This window comes from Pavona decussata, unplaced genomic scaffold (genome assembly GCF_977016875.1).
Source record: "Pavona decussata unplaced genomic scaffold, jaPavDecu1.1 SCAFFOLD_156, whole genome shotgun sequence".
In the NCBI taxonomy this organism is placed as follows: Eukaryota; Metazoa; Cnidaria; class Anthozoa; order Scleractinia; family Agariciidae; genus Pavona; species Pavona decussata.
The window spans coordinates 4,882,635-4,907,659 of record NW_028145568.1 but is presented as its reverse complement, the minus strand read 5'-3'; the positions used below and the strand labels follow the sequence as shown (position 1 = coordinate 4,907,659).

General features: G+C 37.2%; 2 protein-coding genes across 9 annotated transcripts in view; one reads left to right on the top strand and one right to left on the bottom strand.

The window, feature by feature from the left end:
- Window positions 1-2,183, top strand: part of LOC146465463 (glycine receptor subunit alpha-4-like) — a 36,889-nt gene extending 34,706 nt beyond the window's left edge. For all 3 annotated transcript variants that reach the window (XM_085128468.1, XM_085128470.1, XM_085128469.1), the window contains one exon: window positions 35-2,183. In XM_085128468.1, the coding sequence (XP_084984594.1) occupies window positions 35-235 (201 nt within the window). In that variant the 3' untranslated portion in view covers window positions 236-2,183. The remainder of the gene's footprint in view (window positions 1-34) is intronic.
- A 2,415-nt stretch (window positions 2,184-4,598) lies between these two features.
- LOC146465462 (glycine receptor subunit alpha-1-like) lies at window positions 4,599-25,012 on the bottom strand. Of its 6 annotated transcripts, XM_085128739.1 has the most exons (10): window positions 23,171-25,012; window positions 22,809-22,860; window positions 13,029-13,149; window positions 10,529-10,617; window positions 9,616-9,683; window positions 8,727-8,953; window positions 8,243-8,325; window positions 7,324-7,470; window positions 6,151-6,524; window positions 4,599-5,674 (listed from the first exon to the last, which is right to left on the bottom strand). In XM_085128739.1, exons 3-10 carry the CDS (start codon window positions 13,115-13,117, stop codon window positions 5,408-5,410), a joined length of 1,344 nt encoding a protein of 447 aa, XP_084984865.1. In that variant the 5' UTR covers window positions 13,118-13,149; window positions 22,809-22,860; window positions 23,171-25,012; the 3' UTR covers window positions 4,599-5,407. The 6 variants fall into 6 exon arrangements, with proteins under 6 accessions (XP_084984865.1, XP_084984864.1, XP_084984869.1 ...); XM_085128738.1 differs by having other exon boundaries at window positions 22,773-25,012; XM_085128743.1 differs by lacking the exons at window positions 22,809-22,860; window positions 23,171-25,012 and adding an exon at window positions 20,265-20,285.
- Between the last annotated feature and the right edge of the window lie 13 nt (window positions 25,013-25,025).

Sequence of the window (25,025 nt, the reverse complement as noted above, 5' to 3'; positions counted from 1 at the left end):
TGAAATAACCATTGATCGTTTCTCTTTTTAACAGGAAAGAGATGACTTGGATGAAAGTGACACGCCTCCTCCTAAGAAGCTCCATTACTTTTGGGATCCGTATGAAACAGCCTTCAGGACTTCAGAAACCGCATACACAGTGGACAAATACGCCAGGATATATTTCCCTGTGACGTTTGCCGTATTGAACTCTATATACTGGATTGTGTATGCACCGGATAAAGTCATCTTCTGAACCGCATGTGTGGGAAGTACGATGTTGTAGTGGTGCATGGGTGGGCGCTGGGTCCTTGCGGATGGTGGGCTGATCGAGGTCTGGACACAGGTCTCTCGATAATTGCGCCCTTTTGCTCTATAGGGCCTCTCTCCTGTTTAATAGGCAAAACGCTGAATATACAGGCTTGTAGTTACTCGGCGTTCGAGTCTGTGGCTGAATCCTAAAGTGCGAACATTCAACTGAAATACCATCTACTGAATAGTTATTTCGGTGGCAACTTTGAAATTCTTAGCGCAGAGGCTTAAGGCTCCTGAGGAGTCTTTTATTTTCTCTAGAATTAGCAGCGAAGGGACGTAGCGAATTAACCTTAGACAGGGGAAGGCGGAGTCGCCTCCCCTCCCTCCCCTCGGGAACTCCCGTCCTTAATTCGGAGAATATTAAACCAATGGCGATAAGACTTGGACGCTACAAAGTACGTCCAAAATAATTGTTTCCTTTAAAATTCCGCAAAACTAGAAGGCGACGTAACCTCTTACCCAGATGTTTCCACTTTTCGGCAGACAAATGTTGTTTTGTGACGTGTATTACGTCACGAACCTTAAACAGCCACCATCTTTGAGTTTTTGATTGGAAAACAACAAAAACGACAAATCACGGTAAACTGTTGGGTGGCTGTTACTTGTATAAAGTCTCTTCTAATATATCTATTTCCGACTCATGGAATATTCTAGCCATCATCAGACATCACCCTTGTCGTTCTCAGTCTTTCCGATACTGCTTAAACAGAGAAAACACAATTTTGAGTCGTGTAGTTTCGTGTCTCGATGTTTTTCGGGGGGCCTATTCTTAAGAACTTAGGAGTGCGTCGTGCTCCCGGCTAGCTGTTATTACATTTACCGAGAATTAGACATAGCGCAATCAGTTTGGTCATTCTATATATTGGCCCTTTCGCCTGGTTGCAACCTTTTAACATAAAAGTACAGTGAAACCCCGGTTTACGGACACCCGCTTAAAACAGACACTCGTTGTTACGGACAGTTTTCTTGGTCCCGTTCCATACATTTCCCTTAAAATTAACCCACTTAATAAGGACACTGTAATACGGACACTTTTTCTGGTGCTAACGGTGTCCGTAATAACGGGGTTTGACTGTATTTAACCAAGGGCTCAACCAATGGTAGCAACAGCTGTTGCCTCACTTTACTTACAAAAATATCTCTGTGAAGACTTAATGCAACATTGATATGTATGGCAACATTTCAAAGCAGTTTATTGAAAGCAAATTGGGAATTCCGCTGTGCGGAGTTAAGAGGAAGTGTGTTTTGTTTATAAAATATATCAACTATTGCAGTCTGCAGACTGAAATACGGAAGGGCTAAGGCCCCGAATAGATGTACAAGCCAATCAATATTAGAAAATCCCTTTGAGAGGGAATTTTTATACAAATAAAAAAGGACTTAACACGAAGTCAAAATTACTCAGTTATTTTATGCTTATTAATATCACGCTGTTCTCCTAAGGGAAAAGCGTGCGGTTTGAACAACGAGGATCAAAATCCTCCAATTACCAACAACCAAAACGAGGATCGAAAAGCACCAATCATCTTCAACCACGGTACTATTTATATTGATTCACAGCCAGTCGACACCGTCGCCTGATGAAGACCAGCAGTATAGCGGTCAAAACGTCGCGATACACACCTATGTGACACAGTCGTGAGACAAACGATTAGCTGTCAGAAGTTGAATGGCAGAAGTTGAATGGTAACCACTGTAATTGATCGTTACAAAATCCCTTAAAGCGGATGAATTCTTCCATGACCAATAGCAAAAATTCTTACTACTTTAAATTTAACCTCCTTCAAATAAATACAAATTACTGACAGTGAAGTAATTCTGTGAAGTTTCTCTTCGTTTCTACCCTTGCATTTCGTAAACAAAACTTGAAAATAAAACCGTTAACTCAAGCATTTTCTCGAGTCTTGGTAACCAAAGGCTTTCTACGAAACCGAGGTGTAGGTGTTAGGGAAGTGGTCAAAACTACTATATCCGAACAGGACCTACCAAACTCCAAAATAGATGGTGGTCTCTGCCTGCACCCCCCTCCCTCAACCTCAAAAGAAGGTGTCTTTATTGCATAGCCACCCCTCGATCCAGCAGTAAAAAAATGACAGTGAGATTCAAACCTCACTTTTCTTGTTATACTAGCAATGCCGACTATTGCTAGCTGAATATTTCTGTGTCAACTCAAAGTTTAAAACCAATAAAATTTTGTCGGTAATGTTCACGAGATAGGTGGTGTCTTTGACAACCCACTACACCAGACAAGGTGGGTCCTCTTCGAACAAACTTGTTATGACCAGTTCCCTTAACACTAAGTTGTTTTGAGGGATTACGCCTATAGCTTTGCGCCCGCGAAAGGCACAAGACTTCTCCACTGTTAATAATACTTGACTTCATTAAACTTTATTAAGTCGAAATACATTTTTCCTATATTAGCCTATGGGTCCAGCCAAATCCCCAAACTGTACAAATATAAGCTGAAAACAACCACACGCAGGCTCGTATGACAAGTTCCTGTAACAACATGACAAAATAAACTTTTTAACAGACCATATCAAGAAAGGGTCTCCCCGCTTGCATCCCCATGCAGACAACAATCTTACATTAAGCGCTACTATCGCCCTTGTAAGAACAATACAAGGGACTTATACAGGGGAAAAGGCCTTTCCTATCGTGTCCACCTTTTTCTCTAACGTATCAATAGTGACCATAAAAACAAAGATGAACTCCTTAAACTGGATAAATAAAAATGATTATTTAATATTCCATAATACTCTTATTATCTCTATACAATGTATATGACAAATTCTACCATAAATGTACCATTTATCTTATGCTTAAAGCATTTAACATACAAATACATGAACCACACCTGGGGCCAGATTAACGAAACACTCCTACGTTAAGATGAATCGTAAGTATTGTTTCCTGACAAATTTGAACGAAAAATAGCTTATTATATTAACTTAGGAGAGCTAAGCGAATCTGGCCTCTGAATCCATAAAAACTGATGCATTACATTTTTCTCTTAATGAACGGATGATCTAAACGATAAACTTTCCTTTAATAGACTATATTGGATACATTTGAACTTTAAGGTAAAAGTATTATATACTATGCAAATGATAGATCAGAGAATTAACTCTCTAGTGTATGTTAAAGTGTTAAGTGAACCCATGATAGGTGCACTTAGCACTTTAACACACACTGCAGAATTAAGTCTTTGATCCAACATTTGTGTCCTTAGTTTAAGAGTGCTTTTTTATTATAGAGTATGTTTTGGTGATCTTCGAAATATTTCTAAAACGGCAATGGGGCATAAATGGATACAGCTACAAAATATCTCTTTTCCATTGAATGAAAATTCTACATTCTTCAATTCACATGTAATGTATGAATTAGTGTAACCTATTTTTTTCCACTCGCCTCGATTAGCTTTCGCTATATGCGAGTAGTCTTCGCCTGTTCAATGTAAAAAAAGAACTTTTTAATAAAACGATGATGATGATGATGATGATGATGATGATTATGATAATGATGACACGAAAGAAAACAAGAGCTTTTCATCAGATTTCGAGAAAAAGAAAACAACAGACAAACCTGGTTTCTCATTAAATCATAAAAACTACAGTGAACAATAAAAATAATTATTAAGTTAAGACTAACACCGTACAGTCGTGTCCATGATTCTGAATCACGAATTTATGTTCCTTATGTTATTCAGAGATTAGCTTATCTTCGTATAAATCACTGATGTCCAGCATAGCAGTGACTGAAATAACTACACGCATTATTTGTTGTCTACAGGAAAACAGCACATCAGTATATCGACAATACTTAAGGCTTCTTTTCCACTTTATTGGCTACAGGGGCGCTGTCATGGAGATTTTGCTGTATTTCGGTCAACTGCTCAAATATTTGACAAAGAAATTTTTCTCTGACACAAAATTGCTCTTAGCGCACCTGGAGGAAACTATTAAGAGACTTCTCGGACGAAGAACACAGTGTTATCAGTTTTTGTAGGGATTTCTCTAAAATACACAGGAAGAACTTGAAAAATTGGCATTTTTTTCTTTCAAGTTGCGATCCATTTTCATCCTAGCTATCCGCAGCCAACAATAATTAATATTAATTTCTGTGCACTATTAGGGTTGTTGTTAACAAAACTGAACCATTATTTTAACGTTTTTATTGATACAAATATTTTTTTTTTTTGCTTTTCAAAGAAACACTTAAACTGGGTGATACTGCTCTTAAAATTGCCAAGATGATGAGCAAGTACATTTGAGAAGTAATAGATCAAACACGAGGAAGAGTGTTTCCTCCGATTTCCAAACACCGAGAAGTAGGTTGGAAAAACGAGGCGCAGCCGAGTTTTTTTAACCAACTTCGAGTTGTTTGGAAATAGGAGGAAATTCTCTTTCAAGTGTTTGATACAGCTTCTCAAACAATTGATAATTCTTGGAAAAATTCGAAGCAAAAGTTCACAAAATTTTGTGATAATTAAGATCACATTTCCAAACCTCCTTCACGGTAGTGATTTCCTTTGTTTTCTCTTCATGAATTATTAATGAGTTTGAGAAATTATTTACACTCATTTCGACAGCTTGGTTTTGTTTAGTTTGGTTGGGAATTTGAGAGGTATTACATAAAAAGCACTGCATTTTGAACCAATAAAGTACAGAGTCCTCCTGTCTGATTTATGTTTTAACACAAATTTCAATCCCTTATCTTTTCACAACCAGTGAGAAGATGGGTGGTTCTGATGCAATTAGAGCAATTAGAAAAAAAAAGTTGACTAAACGCTGAAATACTTGCAACGCTGTATTTACCACCAAGTTTGTTCACCAACAAACACGGTGACGAAAACCTTAATACGGACTACATCTATCCTCGGTGACGCGCGTGTCTTTAAATCGTATCACGTTTTAACGTGCTGGTACATCAACGCAGTATTGCACTGGGCCATTTTTTTTTTATCTAACTTAACTCGCAACAAAATTGCAACAGAGTGAAACTCATTCTGCAACGCTCATTTTCATTGCAGTAATCTTTTGACCATACTGTTTGCATCTTTGCTGCTTAGTGCAAAACCGCCTTGAAACTTATTGATAGCAAGCCAAGGATCTCAGTCCCTTCCATGAACCAGCCAGTAGATACAATTGAACGCGAAAAACGTCAGAGGGAAACCAATACGAGAGCATTTGTCAATCGTAAGCGGATCACCGATCAGATACCAATGCTTTCCTTCCATTTTCTCGGGGAACGTTTTCATTTCGCAGTCCGGTGATTGGCTTCCTGTGTTGTGAAACACTCTCTTCAGTGTGCTACCTCGCCGCGGAGAACACTTTGGACCAAACAAGGAGAGAAATTCTCCAGACTCTCTCTTGTCGTCCTGTTTAGGAGGAAAAGAAGCTGAAGTTACACTAGCCTAAGGATGGTGCCTACTTTTGTTCTGCGCATCTCGAGATACTCAGTTTTTACTATGGCTAGAAAGCAGAACTTAGCAAGTGCTCTTAGTATCCAAAATGAAAACTGGGGGTAACCATGCATTTTTCAGAGATAATAAAGCTTCAATATGGGAAAAAACGTGAATTATTGTCGCTCAGTTATCTCTAAAACATGCGTGGTTCCCCCCAATTTTCTATTTGGATTCCAATTGAAATCTGCTTTTTCCGCATAGTCACAAAACGTGCAAAAATACTTCTGTATTAGTAGGCACCGTCCTTTAATACTCTATATCGGAAGTCTCGCAAGCACACCTACTTGAAAAGACTGCTTTTGTTTGTATATAACTACCAATAGTCCTCTGGTTGGCATACTAATATCACTAGGTGACGTAACGCGAAACATCGCCATACAAGCTCTCACCTTGGAACCCGTACTCCATTCTCTCTCTGGTAAAGCCCTCCGCTTGTCCTTATTCCTGAGGTTTATAATATAAGCTACAAACGTGTACTCTAAAATGGATCCAAACACAAAGATGAGACACAACAGTAGATACCAGTCTATCGCTTTCACGTAGCTCACTTTCGGTAGCGACGCGCGCGCACTGGAAATGAGTGTCGTCATCGTGAGCACGGTTGTGATGCCCAGGGCAACCCGCGCAGGCGCAGTATCAGGGTTAATCCAGAATGATATCCAACTGATAATGACGATGATGGTAGACGGTACATACGTGTCAATCAAAAAGTAGCCAATCCGGCGCCTCATTTTGAAAACAGCTACCAAGGAAGAGTGGTTACCTAAAACAGCAAGATGAAATGGAGAATATTTTCAAATCATTGCAAAACTAAGGAAAACCAAAGAACAATCCACCGTAACATAACCCTTAGCTTACGAAAACCCTTAAAACAATCATAAAAACGCGCAGAAATTTTCTAAAAACGTCAAACCTAGCATACCAGTGTTAACAGTACATGGACGAATTTCGCCAAAAATATGGCTTTCTATGTGCCTATTGGCTCTGTCAGCATCGCAAGGTATTGTGGTAAAATGTACAGCCGCCATCTTTTTTGCGTACGGTGGATTATTGAAATGTTATTTGAGTAATGGAGAAGAAAACCCCAGCACAATCGTAATGACAAATGGGAATGAATTAAAATAGAAGAGATTCTTCGTTTCGCCCAATTGCTTTAAGTGGTTAAGCTTGGTAAATCGTCAAGGATTCTTGTTATGAATAACATGACTATGTTTATAAACATAGAGGGCAAAAATTACTGAATGCTCATTGGTCGAAACAAACGACATTTATTCTTACTTTTAAATTGTCTGAGTCGGGCAGTTTGCAAAAACTTTGAAAATACGCGTGAAAATTAATCTTTATTCTACTAGGCCTCATGCAATTACATATACTAAATACATTTTCAGGCGAATAAAAGAGGGTTGCTGAAAAAATGGTGCTACAAATAAAAAAAAACTTGGCGTTTTCACTATGAGCATTAGCACTTTCCCAATAGCTATCATCCCTATCAACGAAATGGAACGACATGAATATTATCGCAAAATTGCTCTACGTTAGAGTATTTTTGCTGGTATAATTACCTATATTGTACTTGTTTATTACCGATGTTTTCTCTACACCAGCCAACTCGAACTGAGGAAGCTCCACTTCCTTGTTGACATAAATGGCTGATGTGTTGTCAACTCTGGGATTCCACGCGTACCACACATCTGTTGTTTGGTAACCATCTAAAGTAAAGGAAATGGAATGGCCATTTTTCAAGAGAATCCTCAGTATAAGTCCTATGTGCAGGCAATACGGCGTTTGTTTCCTGGACAAGGGTATTATGCATCATAGTGCCTTTCTCGTCCCGGTACACAATGAGAACCAGAAATTGATTTAAACGTAGGGTTAATATTCACCCAATTAGAGCTTTTCGAGAATGTAGCACTTTGTCATATTTTTATAGAAATCTCAGTTACCTGATTCATACTACTCTCACTTCTCACGGTGTATCACAAGTACGATAATTGTTCTTTGACAATTTGTTTGTTTTGTTTTTGTTGTTGTTTTTGTTTTTGTGGGAGGTTTCTTTATTACAAAAATACTTTGGACACAGGACAACCAAAGAGGGTTTCATGAATTTCTAGTAGCTAACTGGTAATAAGCTATGTAAGTTGCATATAGTATGTCATTCACTGAGGAAAAGTTATACTCCTCCAGAGGCTCGTGTCAGCATGAAACGACTAGCTACTCCAAATATAAAAGATGCTGTTCAATCGCGGGAACTAATTATACACCAGTTTATCACAGAGTTTTTCCCACTCTCCCCAGCATTATTTCACAGAACATGAATGACAGTTTGCTAGTACGCATTTGGATGGAGAAAGACACTTTGGAGCAAAATGCTGTCTTATTTAGGAGGTACAAGACTATGAAACCGAGACACACGCTTACTTGCTTACTTTATTTATTTAGTTAAGAAAAAAGTCATTTCAGATGGAAGTGTTATCTACTTACAACTCTCCAAAGCCAATGTACACATTTGGGTATCATGAGGAAATCGACGCAAGTCCAGCTTACATGACGTAGTTATTGTGAGCCTGGAAAATAAGTAATTGCTAAGATCGTTTATGTAACGTTAAGGGGCTACATGTATGTTGCTGTAGAAAAAACGAGGCCCCTGTCCTATTGGAAACATGTCATCCTACCTGTTAGGTTATTAGTTTCAAGCGAATGATAACAACATCAGATTACACATTTGTTGATTCATAATAAAGTTTAAGACATAGAGCACGGGGATTGTGTAAAATCGTACACCATTTTATCCTCTAGCTTATAGATGGAGAGTTCTTCTTCCTTCTTCTTCAGCCACTGGAGGGCTTTAGACTAGACTACAACTGCGACATTGAGCCTATAAAAAGTGACGTCTGAGGGAACAGAAAAGCAAAATGATCGGCCTGATTGCAGATTGTTTGCGAATTTTGGAGCGCTCTGACCTCACCTTACACTGTAGAATATACTTCCATTGGGCCGAATCTGAAGAAGATAGTTCTCCGTGGTCACATCATGGAAGTAAGCTCGCTTCGTGCTCAGAAAATACGTACTTGGGATCCAAATCTGTTTATTGATGTTACTACTCAGGGTCAGCACTGGGTCGGAGGTCAGATGACCAAACGCCAACCGCTCATCTGTCCAATATTGCCTTAAATAAATGTCAATTGTAAAATCCTGAAAACCGAAGAAGAAAGTCATTGAATAATCGGAGTGTCAGTAATGTGCACAGGACACCGTGGTAATTTCTCTTTATACCAAGAAAAATTGCATTTTTTACGAGCGTTCTTTCGAGATGTAAATTTTGCGTGGTAAATTGTCAGGAGTGCACAACAACAGATCACAAGAAGCATTCATGACATTTGATGCAGTAAAAGGCATGAGTGTTTGGATACTCGGAGTAAGCGAACCAATCACACACAGTTCTTCGATCAGGATAAAGGTATCGTCATTTTTTAACGTTTGGAATTTTGTTATCTACATATTCTATTACTCTTTCTCTTTTTAAATAATACATGTGTATGCTAACTTTGATCTGGTTTTCTTTACCTTGGAGATGTCGAGACGGCTTTCTTTTTTTATCGCTGATTTAAATTGCAAAATTTAATTTACCGTAGTATAACGAGGCCGTTGACCCGTGGAGTGTTTTGACGTCATCAGGCCAACCCACAGACGTCAAAAATTCCTATCCATGGCGGGAGGCGAAATTCCCTAAGAGACTTCTCACTGTATTTAATGCGTCAAGCATACAAAGTAAATTCTTTCAATTAAATGTTTCTTGCTCTTTCCATGTCTTTTCTTTTCTTTTTCTTAATTTTTTTTTTGTTTTTACTTCTTACCATCTTAACTTCTTCCATTGCCCAAATATTGGCAACATACATGTCAACACGCACTTCGGCTGCAGAACCTGGATGGAGAAATGGATAAAGAAACAGACAAGTAAGCAAGCAAGCAAGTCAGCAACCAAACAAACAAGCGGGCAAGCATGTCAGAAGCAAAAAACAAACAATCAAGTAAGCAAGAAAGCAAGTAAGCAAGAAATTAACTAAGTAAGAAAGTAAGTTACCAAGTAAGTTAGTAATTAAGTAAGCAAGTACAACGAATATAAAAAAAGGAAAAATTCAAAAAATATATATTAAAGATTTAAAGCTCAAAATCCTAGGTTAATCTGCTGTAGGAGACTTTAACCGATTGTATCTTTCCTTGTTATTACTTTTGCCATAATTTTATACGCGGAATAATTGATTTTCTTTCCAAATTGAGAATAATTTAAAGGAAATCCCCACTCTTGCAATAAATTAACGTTAAATTGTTAAAAATACAATCCAGTTTCAAATTTCGTTGGAAAACATGGAAATAATATTTGTGTCGGACAATTTGATTGTCCCCTATTTTCACATTTCAATTTCACAGGCGCTGCCATGTTGGATTTCATGACGTCATACGGTTGCTAAATTGTTTCACACAAAAGTATTTCTGCTTACTGACAATAGCGGAAACTGTATGACGTCATAAAATCCAAAATAGCGGCGCGAGGGACATTTAAAATCGAAAATAGGCGACAATCAGATCATATCTAATTTTTAGCACACTGGAGTGTTTTTTCTACTTTACAACTAAAATTTAGAATTTAAACATTGTTTCGAACGGGTTAATTTGTTGTCAGAGTGAAGGGACATCAAGGTTTTTTTTTTTTTGAAAATTTGAAATTAGGCAATGTCTTTAGAGCGGCCTGGAAAAACACCATCTTACCTTTCACACCAGGTCTGATTCTTCTATCGTACTGTTTCAAAAGTGTTTCTAATATCCAGGTGGAGTTTGTGTAAGCTGACCTGTTACGACTAACAAAAAAAACACAAAAAAGTGAGACGAACTACCTCTTAATGTGATTATAAGAGTTACAGCGGTTTTTCTCGTGCTAAAACCTTTACCTCGTATGACAATATGACAACGCTGTTAATGAAAAACAACGCCGTGCCCAATATCTCACCATTTCAATATAGAGAGTTTTTAGAGAGATCTTTAGCGGATCCTTACCAATACAAGTTTTCAGCGAAGAAATAAGAAGAGATATATCCCAGAAAGCTTCATTTTACTCTTTGTGAGCGACGAACTTGACGCAATTACTTTGAATAATGATAGCTCAGCCCTTTAGTGATTGCAAAAAGACAAGATCACCTACGTCCCGAAGACTTGCTTTCGCCACTCCGTCGTTCTCACAAAAGCTCGTAGTAAACCGGCGGCGGTTATCTCGTTTCCTAGTTTCTTGCTCACTAACACTGGCAGAAAGATCGTTCCGCCGCTCAAGCAAAAACTTCGGAACTTCTGTCATTTCTACAGCCAGTCCGTCATTTTACTATGGATCTCGCCAGACAAATGATGCTTAGACAACACATAGTGTATTGTGGAGTAAAGTTCTACGGTCCAGATCAATGTTTGAACAAGAATGATTGTTGTCGGCCACTGATCATTCTACAACTTGAACAGCAGTCATTTTCAGCATCCAGTGAAAAGTTTTTCTCCAGATCTGGTACAATAATACTTTTTGGCTTGCCTTTGCTTTGCTTTATTTGTTCCCACGAGATTAATCGAAGTGTTTGAAGCCATTTTTTTAAGTTTTTGTTTAGAACCTTTGGTTTGTCCACCAGTTAAGGAGAATTAAATTTTACATCGTTTGCATTTAGTGTATGTTCCCACCGGCTCGTCAGAAAATTGAGTTCAATACGAACTTCAGTGCACAAGTTTGACACTTAAAAACGATCTTTGTCGATTAACTGACGTTTCCACTGGCTTTGGTGGAAAGAATTTGTTCAATGACAAAAATAATTTACTATAACAGTTTCAGAAAAAAAATTGCAGAATAATAAACTCATTGTTATATATGAGTGAAGATCAAACGACGGATGAATTAAAAACAATGGTCTTTAAGAAAACAACCGTATATTCGGTAAGTCAGAATGTAACGTTAAATTGATTTAGAGGCTTCTTCGTTTGGTCTACGTTTTGTCAATTAATAAATCTTTGTTTTCGTTTTAGCCTCGTGAGCAAACAAGTGTCGAATATTTTAGGATTAAATATTCAAAAATCCATTCTAACATGAACAAATTACGCACACCACAAAAACAATTAAGACCGGTTTCGCCGGTGCACCGTTAATTTAAATTCATGCTCCATTTAGATGTAATCGATCTTGGTCATTATCTCGACTATAAGCATAATTAGCCAAAAGAAAACAAAAGGTTTGTTTGCATGCGTGGATTTGATCTTTGTCCACGAAACTAAAGACTGTAAACGTAGAAAGAAAGAATACAATGCTCCAAACATATCTTAATTTTATGCCAGAAAAGAATAATATTGCCGTAACGTTAACCAAAGTTGTGTAGAGGAATCAATTATGACCGGTTTTATAATTAGGAGCCTTAATTCTACGTGACGACATGTTACTTTTGTAATCACGCACTTGTTATAATTCATGACACGCGGCTTAAGCTGAAAGCTGTTAATAACGACACTATCCTTGCCATCTCGTTAAACGTAAGCTTATTTTTTGTCTAAGTAAAACATAATAAAAGTTTTTCGTTTTTTTCAGGTCATTACAGCGTTAAACAATGTGCTAATCATGAACAGACAAGACCCTTTTGTGGATTAAAGGATCTTATTCGTTAAGTTTAGAAAAGGAAAGCGTAAAAAACAAAGCAAATTCAGACACAAGGTTAATTTACACAAAAATAAGAGCACGGTACGATTTTATGTTGATTGTTAAAAAGTCCGTCGCTTCGTTCTCTTGGTGGAGCAAAGGGACAATATTTTTAAAAATCTTCACCATGTTTTTTTATTTATTTATTTTTTTATGTTTCAAGACAACTAAAGCCCACAAACCACTTGGCAAGAAAATGCGATAAAAGAATAATTTCTAGCGTTGGCTATCTTAATGTAACCGCTTATTTGTTGTTTTGCATTAAGAACTATTATACAACATGTCCATATGAAACAGAACATGCAAGCTATTTGTGAACTCGAAATTGAAAGTTTCGAGGGGAATCAAACCTTATAGTAAATGAAAGTATTTCCGTCACTACAAGTCGACAACTTGGTGTAAAGATGTTTATCATCGCTCGTTTGTTCGGTACCGCACTTTCGCGTATTTCTTTACAACTTATTGGTGGTGATAATGTAATCCTCTGAAGTATGCACATCAAGGAGGAGCAAAGAAAGTGTAAACATTTTCTTCAACAAGTTAGACAAATCGTACCTCGAAATGCTGGCGTAGAGATGATCGCTGACAACAAGAACGACCAGCAGCACCAAGAATGCATGTAACTGGTCATACTTGTTTAACATCCTCGAAGCCTTGATTATCCAACTTTATTGCACTGAAAAGTAAGCGTTCGGAAATTAGACGAGGATGAAGTACGTTTAAATTGATGTGTACTGTTTTGATTCAGACTACACGTCTGTACCAGAATTCCTTTCGCAATGCTTTGTTTAGCTTCCATTTTAAATTGTTGTAAATTTGCACATGAAATGTGCCGCATTGCGTAAAACCGACAGGAAAATAATGCCCTTATCTTGTTAATTATAGAGCGATTTACAATAAGCCATTTCCGACTTACTTGGAACCTCATTATGAAAGCGAGGCTTCGTGCAAAGCTTTTCATACAAAGTTTAGTTTTTTTTGCATATGAATGGCAACTAATTTTCATAATAAAAAGTATGCACGCAGCCTCGCTTTCATAATGAGGTTCAAAGTAGCTCGGAAGTGGCCTGTTGAATACGCATTCGTTTACTATGCTCTGTTTTGTTTGATATCTGTTTTACACAACGATCGTTTGCCTACCGTATATTCATCTTTGAATAAGTTGTTCTATGAGCAATCGAATTTTGAACTCTTCTCTTGTAATTTTAAAAGCTTTTGGTATAAAGCGTTGTAATCTTTCACACTGAAAGCGAAGTATACCGGGAAACTCAATTATTTCAACTACGAATGAAAGATTTTAATAGATAAAAGGCCATTGTAGCTATGAACCCAGCTCAAGTAGTTCCACTATTTGAGTGCGACTATTTAAAACTCAAGGCCTGAAAAAAAATCAGGCTCTGTTTTTGACGCTTTATCAAGATATTCCACTATTTGAGTGCAAATATTTAATACTCTGAAGCCAAAAAAACTAGACGTTTTAGGAAAATATGCTTATTTATCGCTGCGATTTTTCAGTTAAAATTTAAATACGCCCTTGTTGTAGTATATGAATGTTTTTTTACATTAAGAGTATGACGACACTTCGACATAGCAATAGTGAATAACCTAGGGTTGAGGAATTTCGCACGAATTGATGCGAAAAATACATGGAAAGATAAAAACATTAATACTGAAATAGTGTATAAGGAAGTGCGGCTAACATGAATTGTCGAAGTTGTGAGGAAAAACAATATAATTTTAAAGGTGAACAACGACGGAAACACGAATATCAACACCTAGTGCAAAAACATCTGCCAGTTCGACTAACTTTCAAGATTCAAACGTTGAAAATAAACATTTGCCTTCACATAATAAATAAAAACTTACCATGGACTCGTCGGTTTTTCTAGCTTTTGAGCACCGAAGTTTATATGCTCGGAAGAGTGGTTTTCAGTTAGAAGAGGTGAAAGTTCTTTAGAGTGCTTTTTAATTTCGTTACGGGTAATATTCAGATGTGTAAAACGGGCGTATTTGTGACGCCAATTTTTTCGGAGGGTAGAAATGCCTTAATGTTGTGTTCGGTAAGCGAGAACCAGTGTACTTTCTTTGATGGCTAGCTGTAACATAGCATCAATAATATATACCTTAGGTAAAAATACCTTGAGATTACAAAACATTTAGGGAGCAGGTTGAAAATTCCCCTCAGTGAAATCCAATGCGTGGGGACAATTGAAACTAGATAACAAAATTTGAATTTAAAATGCCAGGGACATGTAGAATAATAATGGGAAACAATTGTGCGTTTTACGTCATATCTTTTTTCTTTCAATAAAATGAACTCAATGTACTTCAGGGTAACAAGACACAACCTTGCCGGCTTCTGAAAGGATTTATCAAAGGTCAAGTTTAAAGGATACCTTATTACATAACTAAGGCGTTACTGCTTAAGAGCAAGAAAACGTAAAACACAATACAAGTTCCAAAAATACGACTTTTTATAATTGACATTACCATTAGCTAAAACACACCACCCACTCTCCTCAAAGCGAGAGGCTTTGCACAGACTACATTAAGTTACGTTTACGAGCGTTCACAATATGTATTTCATTTTTCTTTCAATGCCCTGCAAGCGCGCAGTGAGATATGAATGAAACTAAGATTTTTCATTAGTTTACGTTCAAACAAAGTAATTGTTAGTGCTGTAAAAGACTTTGAATCCACGGCGCACATTTTAATTAATGTTATACATGTAGCTCGCGTGTGTGGTTAGTTGAAATTGAGGGTATTGTTGTAGTAAGAGTATAGATCACGCAAATGACACCATTTTGTGCCCGTGTAGCTTCAGCAAGGCCTTAACTAGTGCTTTCTTTTAGTGAGCGACTATATCCGTCCTTTAAAAAATTATTAATGTTGTTGAACGAGGCCTAGTGTTGACGCAATTATTGATGATCCGTGATGGCATTCTGCCGCGCGCGCTCAAACTAAGAATAAAACTTTTTATCTTGTAAGTTGTAAGTTAAATGTAATTTACGCTAGAAAGTAAAACACATAAAAAATCCTTAACCGTGAATTTCCTGTTATAAAGCACGCAAAAATTAGCGAGCCCACGAAAGAACCCGAGAGTCACAGGTGGTGTACATTTTAATTAATAATGGCTTATTCGCAAAATTAAGCAGTTTGTACTTTCGCGTGTGAACTTCATAACATAGTATGGAGTAATCTCTAAACGTGGTTAGCAAATTAGTACCACGACATGCCGTAAAACAAACGTCCGCCAAAGGGTGCTGGCTTATTTACCAAAACAAGTCCATTATAAATCCCAGTAGCTTATGCAAATTCTGGCTCAATTAAAAAATTACGATCTACAAGATCTGAAAACTTAAAAACAGTAGCGATGGAAATCAAAGAAGAAGATAATATCCCATAGTCCCATATACAATTTTCTTTAAAAAAAAAATGCTTACTACGTCAAAAAGCAATTTTCAAAATTCATAATAAACCCAAAATAATTTACCCAATTTAAACAGGGGTAGGTTACATGGTCAACTGAAAGAAAACTACTTTGTCTACCCCTCGCCATTCACTAAACACGAAAGCTGGAATCGCACCGAAAATTGACGATTACCAAGCGAGACCCGTTTATAAAAAGACGGCGTATAGTGGAAAGAAAAAAATGTGGGTTATACTTGACTGCTTGTACAGTATATTTGATGAATATAAATAATAAAGTACAAACGTCGAAAAGTGAATTTTTAAGGCCGGCATTCCAACACGTACGAACCATAACTACTTTTCAGAAGGTTCCACGATTGAAGACACTCTTCAATGAAGATCTTAAACTTTGCGTCGGTGCGAAACCATTGTTCGTTCCGAAGAATAGCAGTGAAAAGAGTATTTTAAAACAAGCAGATCATGCGGATATTAACTAGCCACCCATAAACATCCAGAATTAATTCGATCGCTATTGAAAAATATAAGTTGTGCTAGAAGCATGAAACATTCTTCACGACCGTGACCGGATTTGGCCAAACAAAAACCATTTCGCAAATATCCAAATATTGTAGTTACTTGGATGAGAATGGGAACACTTCAAAAGTGTTCTATAACAAAGTCAGACTAAAACATACAAATCTCGTCGTTCAAGGTGCGCCAATGCCCGAGTACTAGTTATACTCACCTTATAACAACGGAGGAATGTCAACGATAACCAGGTGTTTTTCTGCAGGCAGCTTGAAATCGTTCCCTCACGCGAATCTTGTTCAATGTCAAATTTCTTTGTAATCGCGAGAAAAATCACTTTAAGGTCTTCAATCTCTGACAGTCAAAGTATGCACGATAAGATCGAAGCCTCAGAAAAATAGACGACTCCAAGAGCTTTAATTATTTCTGAGGCATCCAGTCAAGAGATTAGCTAACTGTTTTATCGCCGTATTATGAAAATGAGGCATGCTTAATTTTGTCAGAAACGTCTCAAGGAATTAAACTAAGAAAGCACAAAGCGACAGCCTGTCAAAGCTTCTGTACAATGAATTTAGCCGTTTTTAGATTGCAAGTTATCATGTATGTGTGGACTTATCTAAGCAATGTTGCATTTTGTTCATTGAAGAAGCAAAAGAACAAACTGCTGTAGAGCTATAAAGGATTACCTATATGCCTCAAGGTTTCTAAAAATCATCGAAGATGCCTTTCTTGCATAATTAAGCTCAAGGCAAAGAGATTGATGATGTTGTCGTTTTAATAACTTTTATTGGGAGAGCTTTTTATCACCGCTGTAATTACATGCTGTAATTATATGCACTTTTGATTCGATCTGGGAAAACGCAAGGCAGAACCTCAACGCACCTCTTTATCAGTCTAATCGAAATCCCGTGAAACCTTTTTATTAAAAAATTATGAAAAATGTCATGAGCGAAAAACAATTTACATTGGGGACAGATTCATAGTACTATGACAGATCTCCATTCCATTTCTTGCTACGGTTATTTTTCAACCTGAAATTTAAATTTGATTTATTTCGATTGATGCAATCAAGATCTGTATTTATCGATCCGAGAACCAAAATTAACCGCGGTGGCAAAACCAGCTAAAATGGAGTGATAACTCTGAAAGTGTCGGCTAGATTCTTACCGGTTTAAAACGGGCGAAAAGGCGAACTGTTGGTGATTGCATGCACTCATGCTTTTTCAACCGTACATCTCGCATATAAGCCACTCCCGAACATATTCTCCCCACCCCACCCCATCAAATATATACCTCCACAAATCTATGACGCCGACCACGTTACGTTTGTCACTAAGGATGGCCGCACGGCAGGATTCGGAGTGACCAAATTAAGTAAATTAGCACTGTTTTCATAACCCAGAGACGAATATTGTTCAATAAGCAGTGACTAGATTGAAAAAGAAAAGGAAAAGAAAAAAAATAACTGAAACACAAAAAGAAAGCACTTCGGAAGCGACCAAAAAAAAAAAAAAAAGACTTTCCTGAAAACGCACAAATTTGTTCGTTATTGTGCCAGAACACAGTCAATTTCTTTATGAAGTAAGAAGTGGCCGATTCTAAAGTATTTGTTCAGTTCTTATATTAGTTTTTACCGTATAAATATTGCAGTCAACAAATGATGAAATTTAATGAAACGATTAAACGTTTCATATCAATGTTCTCATAAAAAGACTCAACAATTTTACATTCGTATGAGGACTTGTTTTGAAATTATTATATAGTTTGCGGCTTATTTTAATTCTCTCTCGATCAATGATGTGTTCAGGAAGGGTGGCAAATACTCATTCAATCAAGACAGACCAGTTATTTGCCGGCTCTTTCCAATTTGTTGTTCGCGAGAAAATACTTGTGCAGGCAGTTTAACGGCAAACGTAGAGTGACCTCAGGGGAAAAAATAAATTAATGAAAAAAGCAGAATATTCTAATGTTTCAGTTCTATTTTGTTTCTGTGTTTCTCTGCAACCAATTTTCCAAACTTCGCTCTGAATAAATACCGTGACGACCATTTTAAGAACTATTTTCAAGTACTACAAGCAAAGCAACATCTATTCGAATGTTATTACCGAAGAACTTTATCCACAGACAAGAAGTTTGAATGATATCACACTAGACAAGGGTTGGTCAATATCAATACCAAACATTCGATATCGGATTCCCCTGAACGCCCCAAATATTCGTTGTTTCTTTGGTTTCGACACTGCTCACCTCACCGCTTGGAACAAAAGGCAGGGTTTATGTTTTACGCTCGTGCGTTCTGTCATAATCTCAGATATTTCAGTTGCGCAAAGTCAATATTTTCCTGATCACTAACATTTTACTTCAAAGCTGTCTAAGTTCATATATTTACATCCTGACTTTTAACTCTCGTAACACCTCCTTGCTTCTTTTGTAAAAAGTTCAAAAATTGGCCGGTGAAATATACTTATGAAACGTGAGTTGATTTCAGTACCAACCGCAAGCCAATGTTGGTCTTCTATGTGAATCAACATGATTCAAATTATTCAAGTCGTTTGACTGTTTTGATGTAATTTTAAAATAGAGTTTACAGATAAGAGGAAAGGAAGTTCTGTCATTTCATATTTGTTAAACGTTTTCGATGAGGCATACGAATGCCATCGAGAATTATCATCAAAGGAGAATTGCTGTTTGGATTTTAGCAGCGCACTCAAACAAATTTAAAAGTGGCCAAGGTTTGGTTATATTATCAACAAAAATGTGCTGATTTTCGGGCTAAAAGACAGAAAGCATTAAAAACAATTATAAATTTAAGGTTTAAGTAATTCCATATTATGAATTTTGTTTACCTATATTTTGCAGTGAAAGTCCTTTCAGTTAAGAAAGCAACGCATCGATGCCTTTTTACAAGCGTCCCGCAAGGATTCCTCGTAAAGCCAAGAGTCAAGGAGAACTTTCATCAAAGCCGATCCCTCGGTAAAGTCGAAAGCTATATTATTTGCTAATGGCTCGGTACTAATGGCATTCCCTGTTTTGGAATCAGTGGAAGCCTAAACAGTTGTCTCCCGTCTTTTCATAAATAAATAACAGGTAGCAGTTCTCAGACAATTACGAACTTCAATAGGCCAAATTAAAAAGCGATCGATGACCCTGCTGACTTACAACTTTGCCTGTAAAAGCGTCAACAGACTGAATAATCACAACAATTACAAAACTATGCTAATGAAAAAACATTTTTCTTAGCAAACCGTGAAATGGTAGTAAAATTCATTCAAATTAAGTTCTTTTTCATCGAAATCATAATTCGTCTTTTTTTAGACTTCATAACAAATTTTACATGTAAACTTGAACGTTCTATTTACCTATGAAATTGGAAGTTATAAAAAGGTGAAAAGGATTACGTGTCAAGGATAGAGAACTATAGAATCTTTTGAAATCAGTGTATTTTCCTCTTATCGAAATGTAAAATTCACAGTTTTCGAACGTCATATTTACATTTTTCTGTCTTCTCATGAAGTTTGCATTAAACGTTTCTCTAGTTATGCGTGATTTTAGCCGGTAAATGTATTAGCCTACCTGCGGTACTGTTATCATTTCGAATTAAGTTTATCTACCGCGTTAAATAAACTTTATACTCATACTTAATTACAAAAACTAGTAATAGTAGTCCGTTCATAGGGATAATAATTACTGTGATATCTTGCAGGGACAGAAAAAAACTAAAACACGACAATCAAAGCGCCCTGCCGAATTTGCAGCCTGCATGTTTCAAAAGCCGGTAATATAAAGGAACCAACGACATTTCAAATATAAATATTTAGCCCCCTTACACAATGAAATGTCGTTTTCTCTCACCGAAAAGAGTTGATAATTATAAAGTGACGTCATCGTTTTCCAAGAGTTCCCCTTTTCCTCTTCCTTTAGGCCCTATAAGGCGGCATTTTACCACAACAAACACAAACAAACAATACTCTGTTGATAAACCGTTTTCAAAAAGTTCCGTTCTTGTCTAGGGTGGAGGGGGGGGGGGGGGTGTTATCGAAGACACGACCTATTTTGCTAGCGGCAAAACTTTTTGGCTTTAAAATTTGAGTTAACACAGAAATGTTCAGCTAGCAAGAGTCAGCATTGCTAGATAAACAAGAAAAGTAACGTTTGAATCTCACTGTCATTTCTACTGCTGGATAGAGGGGTGGCTATGCAATAAAGACACCATCTTTTGAGGTTGAGTAAGGGTGGTACAGGCAGAGCATTATCTATTTTTTGGTTTGATTGGTCCTGTTATAGTTGCTTTGACCACTAAATTTAAAATTAATACAAATAAAAACACGAGATATTGCATTCTTTTTTTCCCGAGAGCGTACGATTTAATCTTTAACCTCGTGAGAATCTAGTTGCTTTTAAAAAAAAATTTGCAAGCCTTTAAAATTGAAGACAAAAGCTTGGATTGAGTTTCCCAACGGACGCGCTATGGGATACCAGAAACATGTTTCATCAGAATGGTTTGACTCTGAAAATGTCTGTTAAGCTCTGTTAAAAGGTGTTCCTGAACGCCTAGTTCTTTCACTTGTTCAAACCATTTTAACCGTTAAAGTTCTTTCAAGCTTCCTCACGACTCACAGCTCCCTTTTTGTGTGCGTTGTCTTTGATTGTCTGACTGATTAATTAATTCCTTGCATTGATTGAATTCGAATTGAATCCGTTTCAAGTAGAGAAAAAAGAAAACAATCTACAATTTTGTTTCTCAGCGGGTCACAGAAAATGTCAGGATAATATCACGAAAACCTGGTTACCACGCGATTACTTCACTGTGTACTGTACTAATATTTATCATCGCGATTTAAGGCAAACGGGAAACTGCAAAGTACACCTGCAGTTTTCCGCCTGGCTTCTAAGAATACGTAGTATTTTCTTTGTAACTCTTCACCTAAACTTAGCAAAAGCTAAAATGCAGACCCTTTCTACGTTGGAACCAGAAAATACAGACAGCATATGTGGAAACTGGTGGCAGAAAAGTAACGATGATCACGTGGTTAATCCGTCGTTTGCATCTTTGCCGTAAAAAGGAGCGCATGATGCTAAATCTCTCTTTCTCAATAAGCCAAACAACTTTTAGACACTGGCAATTGTGTGTTATTCTTAGCCTTTATTTCCTTACAGACAAAAACTAGCAAGGCTGATACGTTAACAGAGAAGCTTTCATGAACACAAAGCATCTTGTGTGCGCTAGATACACGTGTGAATGATAAAAACAATAAAGAAATAGGGAGAAGCAAAATGGTCGCCTCCATGCCGCTTACAAGAGTTCACAAATCATGTAAGGGACAGCAAGGAAGAAGTGCTGCCTCACAATTCCCAACGTGTTCTCCTTTACACACGATTAGAACGCCATTCAGACGTTTGGTTACGTAACTTACTGTTAATCACAATGACCGACATCATAATGCATGAGCATGGGCTTGAAAATAAATTGATTTGCTATCCTAGTCTAAACAAACACGTCTAAAGCCCAGAAAAAAACGTTTTACTTCTATTTGCCGTCAGAAGTCGCATGGTCAATTAATTTGATTTTAATAGCAGACATTTTAAACGATTTTGCAAGTAAAAAAAATACTCATACGTTGAAATTTTAGTGACAAAGACGTTTTTAAAGTTGTTTACTATGAGATTCTACTTTTTATTTTATACACAAACACGAAACGAAACGAAAAATAAAATAAAAACTAGGCTCGATGTCCAACGCTCTCGTGTCTATTATATTCGTTTAACTGAAAACGCAATTCGGAAAAACAAGCGAACAGATAAGGTTCAAACATGTTTTCAAGTTTGAAAAAGCTGAATATTTCAAACTCACGCTGAAATATGTTAGTCGATTTTCGATACATCAAACTGGTGTACATAGGCTTTGGTACCGGAAGCTAACGAGGAATCAATCAGAAAGGCTTGAATAAAACATTTACTTTATATTGTCAACTAGAAGAATTATTCAGTTATTCCATGAAGCTAAGGGGGCATTCAATTGACCCTATTCTAGAATAGGAATATATACAATGATTTCAAGAAATCCCTCATAAGACGTCTTTTAAAAATCCTCGAGTACAAAATGGCTCTTAATTCTTAAATTACCATGTGTCACCCACAGTTTGTAGAAATGTCTTCCCAAATTTACTTAAAAAGAGAAATCTCACAGTTATTCTGTTTATTCTTATTCCGGAATACGTTCAATCGAACGCAACCTTAGACAACTGCTGAGAATAATGTTATTTTAAACGCCTTAGGACAGTTCTTAAGTTTCCTTACTAGATGGTTTGTAAGTCAGTGACCAACTATTCGTCTATGGCTTCCTTGGTAGGGATTTATTACCTTGAATAAATAGAAGCAGATTACATATTTGCATACCTTTGGCTTGAAGCCTTAGTGCCCCCATGCTGCGATGGATACAAAACAGCGTCTACAAAGTAAAGCGAAAACAAAACAAATCACTTCTTTAAAAACTCAATAGCCAGAATTTCGCGATCGAGGAAGATTAAACGAAACTTTGAAGTAAAAAATTCTTCAGATGGATTTGTGTTATTCGAACGTAAGCATAAAAGAAATCGTTATCTTATTTCCATTCGATTACGCTCATCTACTACCGCGTTTTATTTGCACAATCGACCAAAGGTTAATATAAACATAGTCTTATTCTAAAAATGCTACAAAGCACTGATGTAGACAAACACAGCAAGCTGAGTAATGCCAAACAAGTAAAGCCAGCTTACCTGAATGAATTTCCAAAGATCAAAACGCCAGTGTAACGGGATAAATAAAACTCGTTGTCTGAAGCAAACGTGTAAAATTCGATTGCAAAGGTAAAAAACGGCACAAAAAACTAGTAAATCAAATCGAGAAAGGTTGCTTATGGAATAACTGACAAAAGCTTTACCTTCCTTGTGCTCAATTCTTTTATCGGTTCATGGATGACATAACGGTCTCAGGAAAAAAAAAAAAACGCCATTTCGCAATGTCTACAACGGTTATCATCATGCGACCTTTCGGTCAGATAAACGGGACAAAATCTCAACCAAGTCGTACGCTGAATAATTTACAAGAGCATGATCGTTTTCTTTTTGGCCCCAGATTTCGCTTTTTCAAGTGCTGAGTGGTAAAATTTGTCGGTAGCATTTCAAGCACTATGAGTTTAAAATTTACCGTTAATGAACCGCGGGGAGTATAATGGGAGAAGTAAGCCGAAAGGGTGATTGGAAGTGTAAGTCCTGGCAGGTGCAAATTAAAGTGTTTTAAATTTATTGGAGAAGAACGATATCCAAAGCAAGTCACGCACCACGGGAAACTGGTATCCACTGCTTGTAACATCAGCCTTTGATCGATAATAATGAGTTTCTAAACTCTCCGCTTTCAATTGCCCAAAAATATAATGAAATAATTTGTCTGCACTGGCGTATTCATGGTATCTTCAAACCTTGTCCAAACGTATGCGTTTCGCTATTCCGTGAGACTTTTTGGGCTATCTGGGATCGAACTCCATAAAACCATTAAAAATACCAATTTTCGGTTATCAAGGGCGCGAGAAAAACTCACCAAGAAGGTGCAACAAAAATTGTACGCGTGTGTAAGGGCCTACTTTTACACATCTCGGCACAATTCCAAGGCACCTTCACACGCCCAAATCGTGCGCTCAAGCTCCAAAAACTTGGCAACTGAACTTCCTCCACAAAGATCCATTTTTGCTTTAATCCAAATGTGACGACACTGCTAACTATCTCTCTCTCTCTCTCTGGCATTTGATGTAAACAACACATTTAAATAAATGTCCAATTTTGCCAACCCCCAAAAAGTTGTGAGAAACGTTCGGTGAGTTAGAGACTAGTATTTTGTTGCTGTAAACAGTGAGAACATGTTTACCAACTGTTGTTGTTTCCACAGTCAGTCACACAAACCAACTTGTATCAACGAACGCCAGTTTAGAAAATTTAAGGTTGGCACCCAAGGGGTTACAATTCGCCCGGACTATTCCCTCGGTCAAGTCTCTTGTAGTGTTAACACTAAGAGATTGGTCACAGAGACATGTCCCGCGAACAGATCACGCCAAAGGAGAAGCATAATTTTGACGCCGCAATTCCCAGGAAATTTGTCCCTTCAATATGAACCTGTTTGAATGAGCGGGATAAGTCGCTGAGACTAAAATTGGGTCCCTACGACTATATTTATCGATGAAAATTGTTAGTTTACACGATACGAAAAGTCCTCGGGTTTAGTCTGTGCAACATGCAACAAGTTCCGGGGACTTGCCCCCTTCCGTGCGTCGACCTTTAGTTTGTCGTGTAGAACGCCTTCAATAGACACGTTGGTGTGTGTTAACGTTACAACAACAGTTGGCAAACATGTTGTTATAGAAATAGAAATTGTCTACTTCTAATTTTTTCAACAGCTTTTTAATGTTGGTAAACTCGCTTTTCATGGTGTGGATATTTGTGAAACATGCGAGTTTACTTTCAACCAATCAAAAGCTCGCGCACCCTTTACGAGATTGTGTGCAGATTGCAATGAATAGCATCGGCTGTGGAAGAAGGTTTAAAGTTTCAGTTCCTTAAAACCGACCTCAAAGATAACGAC